Genomic DNA, 20,254 nt, shown 5'->3' with positions numbered 1-20,254 from the left:
TATATAAAACTGTCATTTTATTCAAACTATACCAGACTATCTCCAGAGAAATAGGAAATTATGAGACTGATAACTGATGAAAAACTGCAACTGAAACACTTCCTTGATTCAGATGTACTATAATGTTCAGAGAGATTAAAATTTTTAACTTTTTCTTACCATTAGCAAGCCAAACAGGCTTCCAATGAAAAAAAGATTCATTGTAGGAAAAACAGACTTATGAAGACTACTTCAGTTATTCAAGAAAGTGTTTTTATTTTTTTTTAGCTGGGGGAACTATTTATTTATTTATTTATTGGCCACGCAGCATGTGGGATCTTAGTTCCCCAACCAGGGATCGAACACACACCCCTTGCATTGGGAGCATGGAGTCTTAACCACTGGACTACCAGGGAAGTCCCAAGAAAGTGTTTTTAAAAGACTGGAGTTGGGACTTCCCTGGTGGTGCAGTCGTTAAGAATCCACCTGCCAATGCAGGGGACACAGGTTTGAGCCCTGGTCCAGAAGATCCCACATGCTGTGGAGCAACTAAGCCCATAAGCCCGTGAACCACAACTACTGAGCCTGCACTCTAGAGCCCGCGAGCCACAACTACTGAGCCCACGTGCCACAACTACTGAAGCCCATGCGCCTAGAGCCCATGCTCTGCCACAAGAGAAGCCACTGCAATGAGAAGCCCACACACTGCAACCAAGAGTAGCCCCTGCTCGCCGCAACTAGAGAAAGCCCACATGCAGCAACAAAGACCCAACTCAGCCAAAAAATAAATTAAAAAAAAATTAAAGACCTAACTGCTTCTATAAATAAATAAATAAATAAAAGATAAAAGACTGGAGTTAAAGTGGTGAAAGATTAAGAAATAGGAATAACCCTCCCAGACTGCAAACAATACTACAAAGCTACAGTGATCAAAACAGTGTGTTATTGGCACAAACACAGACATATGGATCAACGGAACAGAATAGAGAGCTCAGAAATAAACGCACACACCTACAGTCAATTAATCTTCAACAAAGGAGGCAAGAATATAAAATGGGAAAAAGACAGTCTCTTCAGTAAACAGTGCTGGGAAAGTTGGACAGCTGCATGTAAATCAATGAAGTTAGAACACACCCTCACACCATGCACAAAAATAAACTCGAAATGGCTTAAAGACTTCAACACAAGATATGACACCATAAAGCTCCTAGAAGAAATCATAAGCAAAACATTCTCTGACATAAATCATACCAACGTTTTCTTAGGTCAGTCTCCCAAGGCAATAGAAATAAAAACAAAAATAAACAAATGGGACCTAATGAAACTTACAAGCTTTTGCACAGCAAAGGAAACCATAAGCAAAACGAAAAGGCAACCTACAGGATGGGAGAAAACATTTGCAAATGATGCAACTGACAAGGGCTTAATCTCCAAAATATATAAACAGCTCATACAACTCAACAACAACAACAAAACAAACAACCCAACTGAAAAATCAGCAGAAGACCTAAATAGACATTTCTCCGAAGGAGACTTACAGATGGCCCTAGGCACATGAAAAGGTGCTCAACATCACTAATTATTAGAGAAATGCAAATCAAAACTACAATGAGGTACCACTTCATACCAGTCAGAATGGCCATCATTAAAAAATCTACAAATAACAAGTGCTGGAGAGGCTATGGAGAAAAGGGGACCCTCCTACTCTGTTGGTGGGAATGTAAGTTGGTACAGCCACTATGGAAAACAGTATGGAAGTTCCTCAGAAAACTAAAAATAGAACTACCATATGATCCAGCAATCCCACTCCTGGGCATATATATCTGGACAATACTATAATTAGAAAAGATACATGCACCCCTATGTTCATAGCAGCACTATTCACAAACAGCCAAATGTCCATCAACAGGTGAATGGATAAAGAAGATGTGGTACATATATAAAATGGAATATTACTCAGCCATAAAAAAGAATGAAATAATGCCATTTGCAGCAACACAGATAGACCTAGAGATTATCATACTAAGCAAAGTAAGTCAGAAAGAGAAAGACAAATACCATATGATATCACTTATATGTGGAATCTAAAATACGATACAAATCAACATATCTACAAAACAAAAACAGGAACTTCCCTGCTGGTCCAGTGGTTAAGACTCCGCACTCTCAATGCAGGGGGCCCGGGTTCAATCCCTGGTCAGGGAACTAGATCGCACATGCTGCAACTAAACATCCCGTATACAGAAATGAAGATCCCACTTGCTGCAACTAAGACCCGGCACAGCCAAATAATTAAATAAATAATAAATATTTTAAAACAAAAACAAAAACAGACTCACAGATATAGAGAACAGACTTGTGGTTGCTGGGGGGTGGGGGGGGGGGGAGGGAAGGAATGGGAGTTCGGATTAGCAGAGGAAAACTATTATATATAGGATGGATAAACAACAAGGTCCTTCTGTAGGGCACAGGAAACTATATTCAATCCTGTGACAAACCAATGAAAAAGAATATATATATGTGTGTAACTGAGTCACTTTGCTGTACAGAAGAAATTAACACAACACTGTAAATCAACTATACTTCAATAAAATTAAAAAAAAAAAAGAAATAGTAAAAGCAATGAAAATATACCATGAAATCCAGTAATTTGCAAATGTTTCTAATTTGGGGGATATACAATTACAGTCATGTATTTTTTAAAGCACTGACTTCCTTCTGTTCTTCAAAAATTATAACAATGAAACAAATACAATTTTGAAAAAAAGAAAAAAGCTCATACTGTCACCAAAAAAACCCAAACCAATTCTCTTATATTTTCCACTTATATACCCATATAGTTTTGTACAACCATATATACATATTCAATTTTGTATTCTGCTTATTTCATCTTCTTTCATGCTTTTAAATAGTTCCAGTACTCTCTCTCATTATGACTTCTATCAGATTAAATGTGTTATTTCCTTTTATATTTTAATATGATTTGAAAGCTAAGTATCTTACAGGAAATTCTTAAAGTTCACCGTAAATTTTTCTTAAAAATTATTTTTCAATTATAAAAACTATTGTGGAAAATTTAGAAAATACAGAAAAGCATAAAAAACAAAATAACCACTCATAAGTCCACCAAAGACAACTACCATTAATATTCTGAAATGCTCTCTTTACTCTTTTTTCCTTTCATTTTATTTTATAACAATTCTGTAATATACACTGCACCTCACTTTACTTAGCCATGCTTTCACTGTTGAAAGTTGGACTGGTTCTAAGTTTTTACTATCATAAACAACCCTGAAATAAAGACTTCTGAATACCTATAAATCTTGAATGCAAACTTCTGACAACTTCCTCAGGAGAGAATTTTAGAAGGGAAAATTCTGGCACAGCCTCTGTCTTCTGATTGATACAGTGGGTTAAATATACTTGATTCTTAAAGGATTGATACGAATTGCAAAACTGCCTTCCAAAAAGGGGCAATGATTTACAAGAACAAAATTTTGAATTTCAGAATTTCCCATTTCACCAAAACCTTGCCATTATCATTTTTTAAAGTATTTTTTAACATAGTAAAAAAAAAATGGCAGCTTACTGTTGCCCTAATTTACATTTCTTAGATATACTAAGATTACATATTTTTAATGTTTATTAGATATTTCCATTTCTTCTATATTTCTCTATGTGTTTTCCTTAGTTTTCTGCTGGGGTTTTAATGTTTTTCTTATAGTTTTTGTAACTGTTCTATAGTTTATGAAGATGAAAGCTTAACCTATAAAAGAACTATACCATGGCTTCTGAGTACTCAAAGTGCAATTATCATCATCCACCATTTATCTAACATATTTGATATATACACAAAAAACTAAATTAATGAACTTAAGCTATCTATTTTAATTTAATATTCTCTTTAAAGAGATCAAGGAGTTTTGCATCTTTATCCAACAGCGACAATTCTCAGGTCGTATGGATCGTACCTCTTCATGGCATATGAATTATACTACAAAACTGGATCTCACAAGATTATTATTATCTAGAAATGAGCATTTCAATTGCCAAGACTAAAAGAAAAATTCATTATGTTCTGCAAAATGAGCAAGCATTTATCACGGAGAAATATCTAAAAGGAAGTTCCATGTTTGTCATGCAACATCTATTTTAGTCACTAGCCACTTTATAACACTTGTGAAATACTGGTTGTCACACGTACTTTGGATAATTGTATACATCATGGGTCAGCAAGTTACAGCCAAATCTCAGCCATCCCCACTTTTGTAAATAAAGTTTTATTAGAACACATTTATTAGTCATGCTCATTCATTTACATATTATCTAATGGCTGCTTTCACACTAGGAGATCAAAGTTGACTACTTAGCTTGCAAAGCCTAAAACGTCTACTATCTGGCTCTTTACAATATAGACAGCTAAAACATCTGAGTAAATGATTTTACTCATTCTTGGAAGCCAGCACAAACATTCGGATCCTAACTCATGGAGCTCATACTCTAGTACAGTGAAAGACTTGTATGCAAATAACTTATAATACAAGGTATAAAAAGCTAAGTGCTCTAAGAAAGGTAAAGAGTGTCAGAAAAAGAAAGAGTCTTTCCAGTGGGGAAAATCTTGAAGGAAGCAACTTTTGCACTGGGTTTTAAAGGATGGCTATAATTTGGACATATAGGATGGAGAGACTTCCAGTGTGAAGAAAAGTAGAGTTGTGAAAGAAAACAAACATTAACAGTGTACTTTGCATGGAGAAGCACAGTTAGGAGAAAATGCTAATAAGTCCTTTGAAGCCAAAGCACAGGGAAGGCTTTCAATGTCAGAATGAGCAGTTTAGATTTTAAATACAATTAGGTTCAAGAGTAAGGAAGTTAACAGTGATTAGAACTGTGCTTTAGGAAGATCAATCTATCAGCAGTATTTGAAATGAATTTGAGGACAGAGAGGTGATAAGGAAATTGTTACAAAGCTATAATAATCCATGACAGAAGTAATGAAGGTGGTGGCAATGGGACTGGAAAGAGAGGAGGGACTGGACAAAAATGAAACAAACACACTACTATCTTAGCAAAACCACTCAAACACTTATTATCAGACAGCAGCATTTGGATATAATATAAACCTTACTCATATGGGGTAAAAACTCTTCATCTCTTCTACCTCTGAACAAAATGATAATTGTTTCTATTTAGTTCTGATAATTTCAAAAAGATGGGACTATTTAAACAATAATTTAAAGTGCTGGACTACCACTTTCTCCCATTTTTAAACTAACTCGGATAAAAACACACATTGAAACAGAATTCGTTTGCTAGGGCTCCCTCTGCTTGACCACTGGAATAAAAGTCTGATCTTAAATTTGGGCTCTTAGTTGCTTCTGCTGAATTCCTGAAAATAAGAATAGTTGGATTTGCTTCAGAAGCTCCTCGCCAGGTTTATCAAATGCCCTCCTCAGGAGGGGAAACATAAAATATCTTTCTCTGTATTTTCCTAAACACCAATAATTTTATTGTTTCTTAACTGATTAATTTTTTTTTAATTATTTATTTATTTATGGCTGTGTTTGGTCTTCGTTTCTGTGCGAGGGCTTTCTCTAGTTGTGGCAGGCGGGAGCCACTCTTCATCGCGGTGCGCCGGCCTCTCACTATCGCGGCCTCTCTTGTTGCGAAGCACAGGCTCCAAACGCGCAGGCTCAGCAATTGTGGGTCACGGGCCTAATCGCTCCGCGGCATGTGGGATCTTCCCAGACCAGGGCTTGAACCCGTGTCCCTTGCATTGGCAGGCAGATTCTCAACCACTGCGCCACCAGGGAAGCCCTTAACTGATTAATTTTTAAAGAGAGTTTTAGATTCACTGACATAGAGAAGAGACTTGTGGTTATCAAGGGGGAGGCGGGTGGGAGAGGAATGGATTGGGAGTTTGGGATTAGCAAATGCAAACTATGATATATAGAACGGATAAACAACAAGGTCCTACTGTATAGCACAGGAAACTATATTCAATATCCTGTGATAAGCCATAATGGAAAAGAATATGAAAAAGAATGTGTATGTGTGTGTGTGTGTGTGTGTGTGTGTGTGTGTATATATATATGTATATATATATAAACTGAGTCACTTTGCTGTGCAGCAGAAATTAACACAACATTGTAAATTAACTATATTTCAATAAAATAAATTTTTAAAAAAGAAGAGTTTTATATTCAAAGCTCACAAACATTTAAATAATATACAAGGATAAGCTGGAATTCACCAGACTGATGTTTTATAGGTAAGGAAATTATTGTAAAGACCGGTTTTCCCTCACAATAAATATTGGGTTGGCCAAAAAGTTTGTTCGGAACTTTTGGGCCAACCCAGTGCTTAAATCCAAAAAAAAAAAAAAAAAAAAAGACCGGTTTTATATTCTCTGCTCATTAAGAACTGCAGCTCCCTGTCAGTTGGCTTCTGGCTGGGTTCTACCAACAGAATACAAAAACAGTATATTGGAGGGTAGGAGAAAGGGAGAAGACGAGGTATTTCTCCCTGCCTTTCTCTCTACCTAAGACTGAATCTCCCAGTGGCTACAACTCCTTTTGGAAAAGTCCAGTTCCCACCAAGTAACCCTAGCCCCTGGCCTCCAGGCCCAACTCCTACCTGTATCACTCCATTTATCACTTCTTGCCTTTTACTACTGCTAATCTCTGGGTTGCTTCACCATCTCTTATAGCTTCTCAAGTCTTCCATCACCCATGTAACCAATTATCTGCATTAAAGTCTCTCTATGTAAAAGGAAGGAGGGTGGGAGGGAGGGAGGGAAGAGCAAAATGGCCCTAGGCCTTTCTTTTCTGACTCTAGTGTACCCACCGTCCAGCTTCCACTAGCCTCATTTCACAATGGAAAAGAAACAGCAATCACAGCAGTAAACTTTCTAGATCACTTGTATAAACCCATCCTTCTCAAACTGGAGTATATGTTGCTTTGCATTACATGGGTATGCCAGGATGATTTATGTGAAACTACAAGATAACCATGTCATATTTTTCTGTTGTGTCTACAGTGATTTTAAAAAATTATTTGTATATTAAAACAAACCACAAGGGTAGTGTCAATTCAACGGGGAAGAGCCTTCAACAAATGGTGTTGGGACAACTGGATATCCATCCACATGCAAAGAGTGAAACTGAACCCCCATCTCATAGCCGTATACATAAATTAACTCAAAATGGATCATAGATGTAATTTTAGAACTAAAACTACAAAATTCTTAGAAGAAAACATATGCGTAAATCTTTATGACCCTGGATTAAGCAATGGTTTCTTAGGTATGACACCAAAGCAGTAGCAACCTAAGAAAAAAATATATTGGACTTTCTCAAAATTGAACTTTTGTACTTCAAAGGACATTATCAAGAAAGTGAAAAGATAATTCACAGAATGGGAGAAAATATTTACAAATTACATCTAATAAGTGACTTGTATCTAGAATATATAAAGGAATCTTACAACTCATAACAAAATGACAACCCAATTAAAAACTAGGCAAATGATATGAACAGACATTTCTCTAAAGATGATACATAAATGGCCAATATCTTTGGTCATAAGTAAAATGCAAATCAAAACCACAATGAGATAGTTGTCTGGGGCATAATGTGGGGAAGCAAACTAACTGCAAAGGGGTGTGAAAGAACTTTCAGGGAAGAAAGAAATATTCTACAATACATCTTGACTGGGGCGTATGTATTTGTCAAAAGTCACCAACCTGTACACTTAAAATCCATGAGTTTTATATTCAAATTATATGTAAATTATCAACTTTTTAAAAAGTAAGCCATCTAGAGTCTATTTCTTCAACAGAAGAAAAGAAGCAAAGGATCAAATATGTTCAATTACCTAACTATGCTATTATACAATTAGTAAAAACTGAAAGAGAAGTGATTTTTTCTGCCAGAGCAAAGGAAGTACGAAATTGATACAAAGATCTTTTAGAAATACAGAAAATGACTGAAGTATTAAATAAGCACACACTTGGGGGTTTTATAAACTGCTGTAAACTGGGGATTCATAGGAAAACACTGTTTTGGCTGCTAAAACATAAAATGTTCATATTAGATGTCATTATCATCAATGCTAACTTTATACACTACCATATTACAACTGAATAATTACACTTAGCAGACACTGAGTAACCACAAAAGTAGTCTCATAAGAAACTACTTTGCTAATAAAAATTTCTAGGAAACTGGTGACATCTTAATAGCTTATCTCCAGGGATCTTTACAGCAACAGTTTTGTTATATATCAGTATTATTGTCTGAAATTACTCTGTATAACTGCTTAAAAATAACTGAAGTTCATAGCCTTGGGAAAAAAAATCTTAGATTATCCATGTATCACCTACAAAAAAAAAAAAAAGTAGAGCTTTCTTCTTTATTCTTTTTGATAATTCTGTAAATTATAATGCTACAGATACACTGTATTAACAAATATCTAAAGCAAGCAAAGACATAAAATTCACAAGTTCAATTAAAAAAAAAATTTCCAACAATGCAGTAGAAAAACATAGTTTCCCTTACCTCATCATCATCATCAGAATCATTCCCAAACACTGAAGGTTTTTGCAAAACAGGGTGCAACTGCTGTGCTTTCTTTGGCAAAGTAAGCCCATACCTGCATATTTTTTTTTGAAATAGAAATTACACCATTATATCTAAATGTTAAACAATAATACATCCACTACCTCTTCCAGACGAAGCTACCAAGTCAAAACATGTCATATAACCTATGAACATATAACACTGGTTCTGATTTTCAACTATCTAAAAGTTCTAATATGCGCTAAGATTTTATAATTATTACTCTTAGTGATTATTTGTGGGCCAAAATCAAAATACCATTTTAATCAAAGAAGGGAAGTGAATGAAGAGTTCAGAAATGTTTTAGATGGTGAAATGATAGCAAAGTTTTACAAAGAACATGTTAGTGGAAATGCTCAGTTGATGTCCACTAAAAATAAAAACGCTCTAAATTATCGTTGTGATCTAACGAGTCAAGAAAATACTTTTTTTTCTCCTACTGGGTACACAATTTTAAAGAAGTTATTGGATAAAGGTTAATGTCACCCATGAAAAATTTTTAAAAGATTACATTAACTGAGAAACCCAAGTAGCCACGGGGCAAATTGCCATTACACTTTATTAAGCACACTTGCTTTGTCTTGGAGCACCTGAAAGAACCATCCCATCAGATCCAACTCATTTAGTTTCTCACGTTTTGGCCTTTAAGACGCAGAAATCACGGGAAGCCGCATCAGAAGCGAGGATTATACATCAAAGATAAAACTTCCAAGAACATATAACATTTGTCTCTTTTGTGGCAACGTATACCCCAATTCCCTATATGCCTACCCTTTTCTGTGACTTCTCAGCACAACGTTCCTAAACCGAGAAGGGAGGGCGGTAATCAGAACTTGACCTGCCAAGTAGAACAAGGCCCTCTAAGAAAGCCAGGAATTGTCTCTCTTCTCATTGCCCCTGAAAGCATCCAACCGGGGAGAAACTCAAGCGCGGGGTAGGAAGCAAGACTGAGGGGCCTCAGACCGAGCTTTTGGAAAATAGAAAAGTCTCGCTCTCTGCCCCTCAGCCTAACTTCCTTTATTTCCTCACAAGTTTCTCCCTCAAACTTCGGGCTTCCATCCTGGAAAATGTGGGGGGGGATGGGAATATATGTTCCTCAGGATTTCTCGCTTTCCCCCATCTCTATCCCTGACGACACAGCCCCTTCACTTCCAGCGCACTTCTACTGCTCGGCCAAAGACACACTCGCCGTGGTGTCTCACTCCCCAGCCTAACCCTAACTCCCAGGTCACTCACTGCCTGCCCGGAATCGCCATCTTGCTCCCGTCTCCGCTGAACGTGGCCGACGCCGACGTGACGCTGACGCAGACGCTGACGTCGAACGTGAGCTCTCGCGCGGGTTTGGGCGGCCTAGAACCCGCCTACCGGCTGGGTTCGCGTTTTGTGTTGCTTCCGCACTGCTGGGAGTCTGATGTTTGGCTTTGGGCGTTGTTTTGCAAACCGACAGACTGCCTCGAAATCAGTGGGAAGAAAGGAATGGCAAAATTTTAGGCCAGAGGTTCGCAGAGAGTGGTCCTGGGACCAGCAGAATTGGCATCACCCGGGAATTTGTTAGAAATGCAAACTTTCTGGCTCTGTTCCACATCTACGGAATCAGAAACTCTGGGACGGGGCCCAGAAATCTGAATATTAACGAGCCCTCCAGGTAATTCTGATACTCAAGTTTGAAAACCACTGCCCTAGGCTATCGATTTCTCCCCACCACCACCCCCGAGGTACTCAGTGTGAATATACCTGGCTCAGGGTAATTTGGCAGAAGATGAAAATCTATACGCTAAGTATCTCATTATAGGACAGAAATGATTAATAAAATACCGTGGTACCACTGGGTATAGAAAGTAAAATTATATATGATACTTTTTTAAAAATGCTAGTCGCATTTCACCTGTGGACCCACTTATTCTCGGCCCCTTCCAAACTAGTAACAGCAAAGAGATCTTTCGAATTACCGACAGAAGAATGTTAAAATCTCCAGCTGTAATTGTGGATTTGTGTATTTCTCTTTTTACTCCTGTCATGTTTTGTTTCATGTATTTTGAAGTTTTGTTATTAGATATATAAACATGTAGGATTGTTATGTCCTCTTACATTGACCCCTATACCATTAAGAAATGATCCTCTTTATTTTTTTATTTATTTTTATCTACTTTATCTGATATTAATATAACCAGCATTGTTAGCATAGTGTATCTTTTCCCATCCTTTTACTTTTAACCTATTTTAATTAGTTTGTGTCTTTATATTTAAAGTGGTTCTCTTGTTGATAGCATATAGTTGGGTCTTGCTTTTTTATCCAGTCTGGCAATTTCTTCCTTTTAACGTGGGTATTTAGAACATTTTCATTAAAGCAGTTATTAGTATAGTTGCAATTTGTTTTCTCTTTTTCCTATCTGTTCTTTGTACTCCCCCCTCCACCTTCCCCTGCCCTTTTGAATTAATCAATAAATTTTTATGACTCTGCTTCAGATTTTTATGCTTCAACTTCTTTGTTGGCTTATTGGCCATACTTCGCTTTTTTTTTTTTTTAAGGTTTTGCTTTAGGGTTTCTGGTACACATCTGTAACTTATCACAGTCTACCTTAAAGTAAGAATAAAGCACTTTCTGTATAGTATAAAAACTTTATAAAAGTATAGTTCCATTTTCCCTCTCTGAGACTTTGTGCTATATTTGTCACACATTTTACTTCTACCTATGTTATAAATGCACAATAAATTATCATTTTTGCTTTAAACAGTCAATTATCTTTTAAAAATATTTTTAAATAAGAAAAATGTTATGTTTATCCACATATTTACCATTTCTCGTGGCTGCGTATCTTTGTGAAGATCCAGATTTCTTTTTTTTTTTGCTTTTTAGCAGGAAGGGGTGGGGTAGTAGGAGGAGGAATTGGATGGTCAAAGGGTACAAACTTCCAGTTATAAGATAAAGTATTAGGATGTAATGTACAACATGATTAATAAAGTTGACATTGCTGTATGTTATATATGAAAGTTGTTAAGAGGGTAAATCCTAAGAGTTCTCATCACAAGGAAAAATATTTTTTCTTTTTCTTTTGTATCTATATGAAATGATGGATGTTCACTAAATTTACTGTAATCATTTCGTGATGTATGTAAGTCAAATTATTATGCTGTACACCATAAACTTATACAGTGCTGTATGTTAATTATATCTTAATAAAACTGGAAGAAATAAAGTTGAAAGAAAACGCAAAAGAATCCACAGGCACACGTTCTATTAGCTGTCAGAACGATGACATCATCACACATCATGAAGCCTCTGGAAAGTTCAACTGCACACTGGTGTGAGGATGAGTGAAAAAGGCAAATGATGTCATAATATTGTTAGAAATATAGTTTTGACCTGGAAAATCCCAAAAGTGTTTTAGGGACCTTGGGAGTCCACAGACCACATTTTGAGATCCACTCTTCTAAATGAATTAATGCTGAGATATATTATTAAAGGAATTATATAGCTTTTCATACAGGAATATGCTGAATGTCTTTTTTTCCCCCAAAGTGATTAGGGTAAGGCTAGATAGAAGCCAAATATGAAATCTGCTTGGGGCACAGTGAAATAAGAGGGAAAATATATATATACATATATAGATACATATATTGGTTTCTGCCCCAGATTCCCGATACAGAGCTCCTAACCTTTGTGATTTCCTGAGTAATTAGAGCACTAAGAGCAACTGTTGTTTTGATACTTGGTCTTTGACCCTAGTTCCTGGTTCCCTGGGTGATAGGGGTTATTTTGTTCCAATGAGGTAACTCTTGGTGGGCTTCTGGATAGCATCAGCATGGGGGCTAGTCACCAGAGAGACCACACTATAATTAGAAGCTTGGAACTTTCTACCCCACCTCCCATCCTCCGGGAAGAAGAGAGAGGTTTTAAACCAAATTAATGATCCATCATGCCTACATAATGAAGCCTCCATAAACAACCCAAAAGTATGGAATTCTAAGAGCTTCCAGGTTGGTGAACATATCCACCTGCCCAGAGGGTGGTACTCCCCAACTTCGTGAGGACAGAAGCGCCCTTCCTGACCTTACCTATGTATCTCTATCTGGTTGTTTATATGTATACTTTATCATATCCCTTATATAATAAATAGGTCAATGTAAAAAGAAAAGAAAAATATTATGTTTATTCACATATTTACCATTTCCAGTGTCTCCATATCTTTGTGTAGAACCAGATTTCTATTTAGTATAAACATCTGTTTTTTAAACAGCTTTATTGAGACATTATTCACATACGATGCAATTCACCCGTTTAAAGCATACAATTCAGGACTTCCCTGGCGGTCCAGTGGTTAAGACTCCACGCTTCCACTGCAGGGGGCATGGGTTCAATACCTGGTACCGGAACTAAGATCCCTGTACGCCATGCCATGCAGCCAAAAAAAAAATTAAAACAAAACAAAACCGTACAATTCAATGGTTTTTAATATATTCAGAGAGTTGTGCTCCCATCATCACAAGCAATTTTAGGATACTTTCAATACCCAGAAAAAAAAACATGTACCCATTAGTCACTCCCATTTACCACCCCCGCAACAGTAGGCAACCAGTAATCTACTTCTGTTCTCTATGGACCTGCAGTCCTATTAGTTTTTGCTGTGTGTATTTTGGAACTATGTTGTTAGGTGTGTAACTATTTAAGATTTTTGTGTCTTCTTAATTAATTGACCCTTTTTTCATTATGGAATGACCTTCTTTATCACAGTAATATTCTTTGCTCTGAAATCTACTTTGTCTGATATCTTTATAGTCACTCCAGCCACTCCAAAAGTTTTCTTTTGACATGAACGCCAGGGAAAGCAAAAAGATGTTCAGGAAAGGAAAATAATTGTAACTTACTAAATAGCTAAGCCCTAAATAGCATACATGATCATGATAATGCAAACACTGAATACCCAGCTATTCTGATCTAAATTACTATGTAATTATATTGGGAAGAAGGAAGGAGTGGGAAATTGTATGTGTTTGTTTGTGTGTGGATGCACACACTGGGGAAGGAGCTAAATCTTTGTATTGCATACTGGGAGGTTAATAAGTATTGCCTAATTCAGGAAAAAACAAAAGAAGTAGCCACACAGCGTGTTATTTTGCAATATGGAGGCACATGTCAAAACTACAGCCAGAATAGGGGTTGGCAAACTTTTTAAGCAAAGGGTTAGATAGTAAATATTTAGGCTTTATGGGTCATAAGTCTCTGTGGCAGCTACTCAGCTCTGCCCAGTGGTATGAAAGCAGTCATAGACAATATGGGCATGGCTTTTCCAATAAAACTTTATCATGACAGGCAACTAGCCAGATTTAGCTTGTGGGCTGTTTTTAACTCCTGAGATAACAGAACTGAAAGTAGGTGACTCAGAAACAAGGAAAATAGGGGTGAGGTTGAGCTGGGAAATGCTCTGGTCTTGATAGACCTTGTATGACAGAAGGACTCTTTAAACTATGAGCATGTGTTACTTTGCTTAAAATTAAAAGAATCGATAAAGGGTAAAAATAAAGCCTCCTGCCTGGGCTGTCTGCCTCTTACTTATGGAGACTGGATGGGGAATTAGTTACGCAAAGTTATCCAGCTCGATATCCTATATAATGCAAGCTTCTGTATTCTCCCATTGCCTTTAAGCTCAGGCAGTAGGTTGAGGAGAGGTAAAATATGGTTAATGACTAGGAGATGGAACACCCACCAAGAGGAATTACAATGCCTACAGAGAAAGACATAGGCAATATTTAATTAATTGATCTTGCCTGCTGAGAAGTCTTTATAGTAAGGTCATGGAAGGGAGAGTAGGAACATAGAGTTGAGGATGTAGGGTGGGGTTAGGTGGGAGTGGCATTGCATAAAACCTTACAGAAGAGGAATGAAAATTCCCTAAATTACCTGCAGAGGGTCTTCTGAGTCCGTAGATTGGGGATGTCTGTGGAAGTTAAGGGCAGCTGGTTGCCTGATCACATTTAGATTATGCAGGAATGGGAAGTCAGTCACAAAAGACCACATAATGTATGATTCCTTTTATATAAAATATCCAGAACAGGCAAACCCATAGAGAAAGCAAGGTTAGTAGTTCGCTAGGGCTGGGGTGGGGAAAAATGGGGAGTGATTGCTAATAGGTATGGAGTTTTTATGGGGGTGATGAAAATGTTCTGAAATTGATTGTTGTAAATGGTTGCACAATTTTGTGAATATACTAAAAAGCATTTTCATTAAGTATGTGAATTGTATAATATATGTGTTATATTTCAATAAAGCTGTTAAAAGAGCCAATAGGAGCTTTTCTGAGATTCCAATATCATTGTCTTGAAATCTTACATTGTTTCTGGACCATGGAAAGCTATAATTATAAAGGAAAGTGGTCTGGATGGTCTACACCATGCAGTGTCATTGTTACCTATAAACTATGGAGAAAGAGCTAATAAAAAATCCAATTAATCAAGTCTAAGCTTCTGAAGTATATGTAAATACAAATAAATCAATAAATCTATTGAGTCAAATAAATAGGTTTAAATATAAACCTACATCTAAATTTTTGTCAAGTATACATAACATCCTCTTCACTAAAAGAGTAAACTCCTGGTGTTAAGGGATAGGATTTTACTTGAACGATAGTTAGATAAATTCAACCCTGTTGGTTGCTTCATTTTAAAGTAGTTTCCAAAAGACTAATAGCATAGTCTTTAGCCTAGTAAAGTCTGGAAAGTGTTGGTGAGATGTCTGGAATGCTGGCAAGAGCAATAAAACAGAAATTAGGACGTGTGGGTGCCTCTTACTAGCTATCGTGACCTAAATAACTCACTCTTTGAGCCTATTTCCTTGGTTATAAAATGGGCATAGTATCGTAATATCGAGACTGCCACCTTACACGTTATGAGGAGGATCAAATGAGCTAGTATGTGAAAATGCTGATACTTCAAAAAAGTTAAAATGCCATGCAAGTGTGTGATAATTTATCATTAACCTGGATGCCATTTAGTTAACTCCCATGATAATGGTTAAACAGGTGGCAGTCTGCAAAAATTTCCCCTCCTTGCTGCCTAAAATGCCATTTGTATTCACAGTGGACTCTTTATAAGCTTGATCTGAAGCCATCACGATATGTGGCTATCAGTTTAATATCTTCAAGAACATTGTTCCTAGAAATGTTGCTGCAAATGCCCTGAAAAGACCACTTCCAAATATGAAACAGGCTTTTAGGTTAAAACTGGGCATGCGATCATCCAAGAGATGAGGACTGGTAATAACACTGCCATCTTATCAGAAAAGGTTAAAAAGGGACCTCCAATCTCAAAATATAAGATGTTTGGAACACATCACATTTTGTCAACCAAATAAAGAAAATGAAGTTTAATTTCCCAAAATTTTATTAAAAATGGACTCTGTCATCAGATATCTTATTGCAAAGATGAAATCTCACAAAAGAGCAGTAAAGTTTGCTGTAGTAAGAAGCTTTAAATAAATATAAATTCTTTTTGCAGTTCTTGAACTAGAGAGGATTTTGTTATTTAAAAAAAGTGTTTTCTTTTTTCCGTAAGTCATGGACAAACATTTTCCCAGAATTTCTATTCATTGAAATAACTTTTAAGTTGTTAAGGTAAGTAGGGGTGGGGGGTGGAGATGGGGATGGGGAGGAAGTGGTGCTCATATAAGTCTTTCAAAAATTAAAAAAAAATTCCCAGTCCATCTCTTAAAATCTTTATTACTTGGTGCTCTTTTGATGTAAAAACTGCCAGTTTTTCTAAATCCTCAGTCTTTCTTCACTTGTACCTTAAAAAAATTAAAATAACTCTGCCCAACGAACCATAATAGTCCCATGCCAGATACAATGCTAAAACTAAAAGGAAACTTTAAAATATATTCTATAACATACATTTGGTTGTAGCTACCTTAACTGGATATTTTTTAGATCAAATTTCTCCTTAGGTAGCACTTTTGGTTTTATAAAGCGCTGAGATAAATGTCTAGGAGAAGAATATGTTTATGTGGCACTCCTCTCCAAATGAAAATATTTTATAGTTAACAAAACTGAACATGACAAAAATACCCTAAATACAGTAGCAATTCCATTAGCATTTCCCTAGCAAGCTTCCCCCTGGCATTTTTGCATACACATAGGAGTTAGTCTTGGATGGCAATGGGGGTGAAATGGCACTATTTATTTTTTTGTTCAGCTTCATAAGAGCTGAACAGATGTGTGCCCAGTGGTATAAGTATTCGATAGCAGTATTACCAAATTTCCATACTTCAATTCGAGAATGATCTGCACCAAGAAAAAAAAAAAGTGTGAATAGTTTTGTACTTTTATTACTAAAATATATTTTAATACTAAAATATAAAATATAAATTATGACAAAAGTTCATTAGATATATTTTGAGTCAAAACTATAGCAGAATCTTGTTTAAATATGTAATTACAGGAAAATGGATAAATAAATTTCCTTATATTCATATAATGGAATACTACACAGCATTTAACAATTAAAGAACTAGAGCTACATATATCATTGTGGATAAATCTCAAAAACATACTGTTGAGAACAATAAGTTGTAGAATAGTATGTTCTTTTGGATATAGTTAAAAACAATTTTAAAACCTGAAAAATAATATTATATTGTTTATGGATTCATAGGCATGTAGTAAAAGTAAGAAATCATGATGAAACTGATAAACACCAAATTCATAATAATATTAGCTCTAGGGAGGAAGAGAAGAGAATGGGGTCAGGGAGGGGTATACAAAGTCTCAACTGTTCCTATAATGTTTTCTTTCTTTAAGAAAGTCTGACTTGGGACTTCCCTGGTGGCGCAGTGGTTGAGAGTCTGCCTGCCGAAGCAGGGGACATGGGTTCGAGCCCTGGTCCGGGAAGATCCCACATGCCACGGAGCAACTAAGCCCGTGAGCCACAACTACTGAGCCTGCGTGTCTGGAGCCTGTGCTGCGCAACAAGAGAGGCCGCGACAGTGAGAGGCCCGTGCACCGCGATGAAGACTGGCCCCCGCTTGCCGCAATTGGAGAAAGCCCTCACACAGAAATGAAGACCCAACACAGCCAAAAATAAATAAATAAATAAATAAATTTATTAAAAAAAAAAAAAAAAAAAGAAAGTCTGACTCAACCACGCATAATGTTAAGGTTGGATATAGAATATGGCTCCATAATGACTACACAGGTGTTAGTCTCTAACTTCTGTGTTTGAAATATTTCCTAATTAAAAACTATTTTTAAACATAAAATCACTGCACACCAAAACATTTCATTTGTTAGACTGCTAACTATTAAGCTGCCATTCGTAAAAGTTACTTTTTCCCAGGAGTCAGTCAGTGACTAATATTCAGATAGAATGGTCCAATGGAAAGAGAATATACTTTAAAGTTGAAAGGATCTGAGTTCTAATCTTGGCTGTACCCCAACTAGTTTTGTGACCTTGAAAAAAGTCACTTAATTGCTCTGAGCCTGTTTCTTCTTCCAAAAAACAGAGATAACTCAGAATTGCTATGAGGATTAATGAGAAAAGATATGCAAAACTCTGTCACAGAGTAGTTGCTCAAAAAAATGTTAATTACCTTCCTTCTTTCAGGTGCCTTCTACCCTCAGGTCTATGTTTTACTCATTTTTGTTACTTCTAGTGTCTAATACAGTTCCTAACCCAATAAATGTTTGCTGATTTGAGTTGAATCAAACTATTAAGTGATACTTATAATTGAATAAGAGGTTTTAAATGTTGTCTTCTATACAGTAGCTCATTAACAACACTGACAATTATGTCACTTATGGATATCTATTAGGATGACAAAACAGAACATATATTGTTTCCCTATCTTCTATCAACATGAAGGAACAAATTTCCCTGAATTTGGCTTAGACTTTCTATAGTTTTGAAGGCATCACTACCACAAAAGGTACAATGTGGGACAGGAAAGGCACATAAAATATGGAAAACATACTCGTCTCATTTTTATTTGAAGCTCACTTTAAAACACGTGGGTACAATTTTCTAAAATTCTGTTTTAACACACACACGCACACACACAGAGGTACGGTCTTCTCTCAGTTGTAGGTGTTTAATAAATGTTGATTGAAACAACATTAAATTGTGGAATAACTAAGTTAGGTTTTTCAAATACTAAGTCTTTTCAGTAACATTAGTGACAATTATGAATAAAAATTAAAACAGATGCTGGTCATGAGAGCACATTAAAAATACCTGATTCATATCACATTATGGGTAATACTAGACCAATAACATGCATACTTAAAATATTGAGATGCATTTGTTATAATTGATCCTTTTTTGTATTAATTAGCTTCCTGGAAGCTTTAAAAGTTAATGCTATAGGCTGCAAAGATTACTTTGATTATCATAATGTTCCAATGTTATGAATCTAAATTAAATAAAAGTTCACTCTAGAACACTCCTAAAACCAGTCCTAATTTTCTGAGATATAACAGCTCTGCTACTCCCCACAGCCTTTATTCTGCCTTTTCCAGATCCCCATTAACAGCCCTGTTGCATTGACGCCTGCCAGTGTTCTTATCCGACATCCAAATGATCAGACCCCTATCTGCAGCCATTATTAAGCTAATCAGCCATCTCCATGGTGATTCAAGGATATGAGGATGGGGAGCGAGGTCGCTCCCTTTCACAAGCCCCTGTTGCTTATTTCCTGTTCTACTATTACCGAGGACAGAAGCTCCGAACCTGTCTGGGTGGAGGTTCCTGTCTCCCTGCCCCGTTTCAATGAGAGATTGATGCCTTAACAACTGGCTCTAATGATTTCTCTAATGAAGCCTCCATCGGTCAGCTGGGTTCCCAGTAACAACGGTTGAGTGTTACTGCCCTCTTGTGGTGGATAGACGCCAGATCGCTGCAGTTCAGCAGAGCTCCAATGCGCATAGATTTAGTAATTCTTCCTTTGTAAAGGATATAGTAAATTATTTGAATATATCTGAGTTTAAAAACTTGCTGGGTCAAACTTTGAATCTCTGTTTATGAACCTATTAATTCAGAAATATTTTATGGTATTTTTGTAGGGTCTAGCTTAATCAAACTTTTAATTACATAGGGAATTCATTCTGCTGAAAACATTGGGGTATTATAGGATATTTATAATTAAAAATCCATTTATGGATCTCTGCTTTAACACTGGATTAAGGTAAATCCTTTGGGAATGATAGACAATTAGAAAGATGTGCGAAGCAAAAAAGAATGAAGTTCTTAAGCTTCAAGTCCAAAAGTTAAAGCGTAACTGCTTCAACTAAAAACTAACCCAAGATCAGCAAGCAGTGTATCTTTTTTAAAAATTTTTGGTTGCATTGGGTCTTTGTTGCTGCATGCGGGCTTTCTCTAGTTGTGGCGAGCGGGGACTACTCTTCGTTGCGGTGCGCGGGTTTCTCACTGCAGTGGCTTCTCTTGTTGCAGAGCACGGGCTCTAGGCGCGCAGGCTTCAGTAGTTGTGGCATGTGGGCTCAGTAGTTGTGGCTCGCGAGCTCTACAGCACAGGCTCAGTCGTTGTGGCGCACGGGCTTAGTTGCTCTGCAGCCTGTGGGATCTTCCTGGAGCAGGGCTCAAACCCGTGTCCCCTGAATTGGCAGGTGGATTCTTAACCACTGCGCCACCAGGGAAGTCCCTTTACTGTTTATTTAAAT

General features: G+C 36.7%; 1 protein-coding gene across 4 annotated transcripts in view; it reads right to left on the bottom strand.

Annotated features, from left to right (window-relative positions):
* The window catches only part of NSRP1 (nuclear speckle splicing regulatory protein 1), a 60,372-nt gene extending 50,484 nt beyond the window's left edge, over positions 1-9,888 (bottom strand). Inside the window, exons 1-2 of one of the 4 annotated variants that reach the window (XM_059906826.1) lie at positions 9,831-9,874; positions 8,535-8,628 (exon numbers count right to left, since the gene is read on the bottom strand). In XM_059906826.1, the coding sequence (XP_059762809.1) occupies positions 8,535-8,628; positions 9,831-9,850 (114 nt within the window). In that variant the 5' untranslated portion in view covers positions 9,851-9,874. Of the gene's footprint in view, positions 1-8,534; positions 8,629-9,228; positions 9,318-9,365; positions 9,448-9,830 lie in introns of those variants that run through there. The other 3 variants (XM_059906829.1, XM_059906827.1, XM_059906828.1) reach the window with 3 other exon arrangements.
* Between the last annotated feature and the right edge of the window lie 10,366 nt (positions 9,889-20,254).

Source organism: Balaenoptera ricei, chromosome 20, assembly GCF_028023285.1.
Source record: "Balaenoptera ricei isolate mBalRic1 chromosome 20, mBalRic1.hap2, whole genome shotgun sequence".
NCBI classification, from domain to species: Eukaryota; Metazoa; Chordata; class Mammalia; order Artiodactyla; family Balaenopteridae; genus Balaenoptera; species Balaenoptera ricei.
The sequence above is the reverse complement of the archived record's forward strand: the minus strand, read 5'-3'. Positions and strand labels throughout refer to the sequence as shown.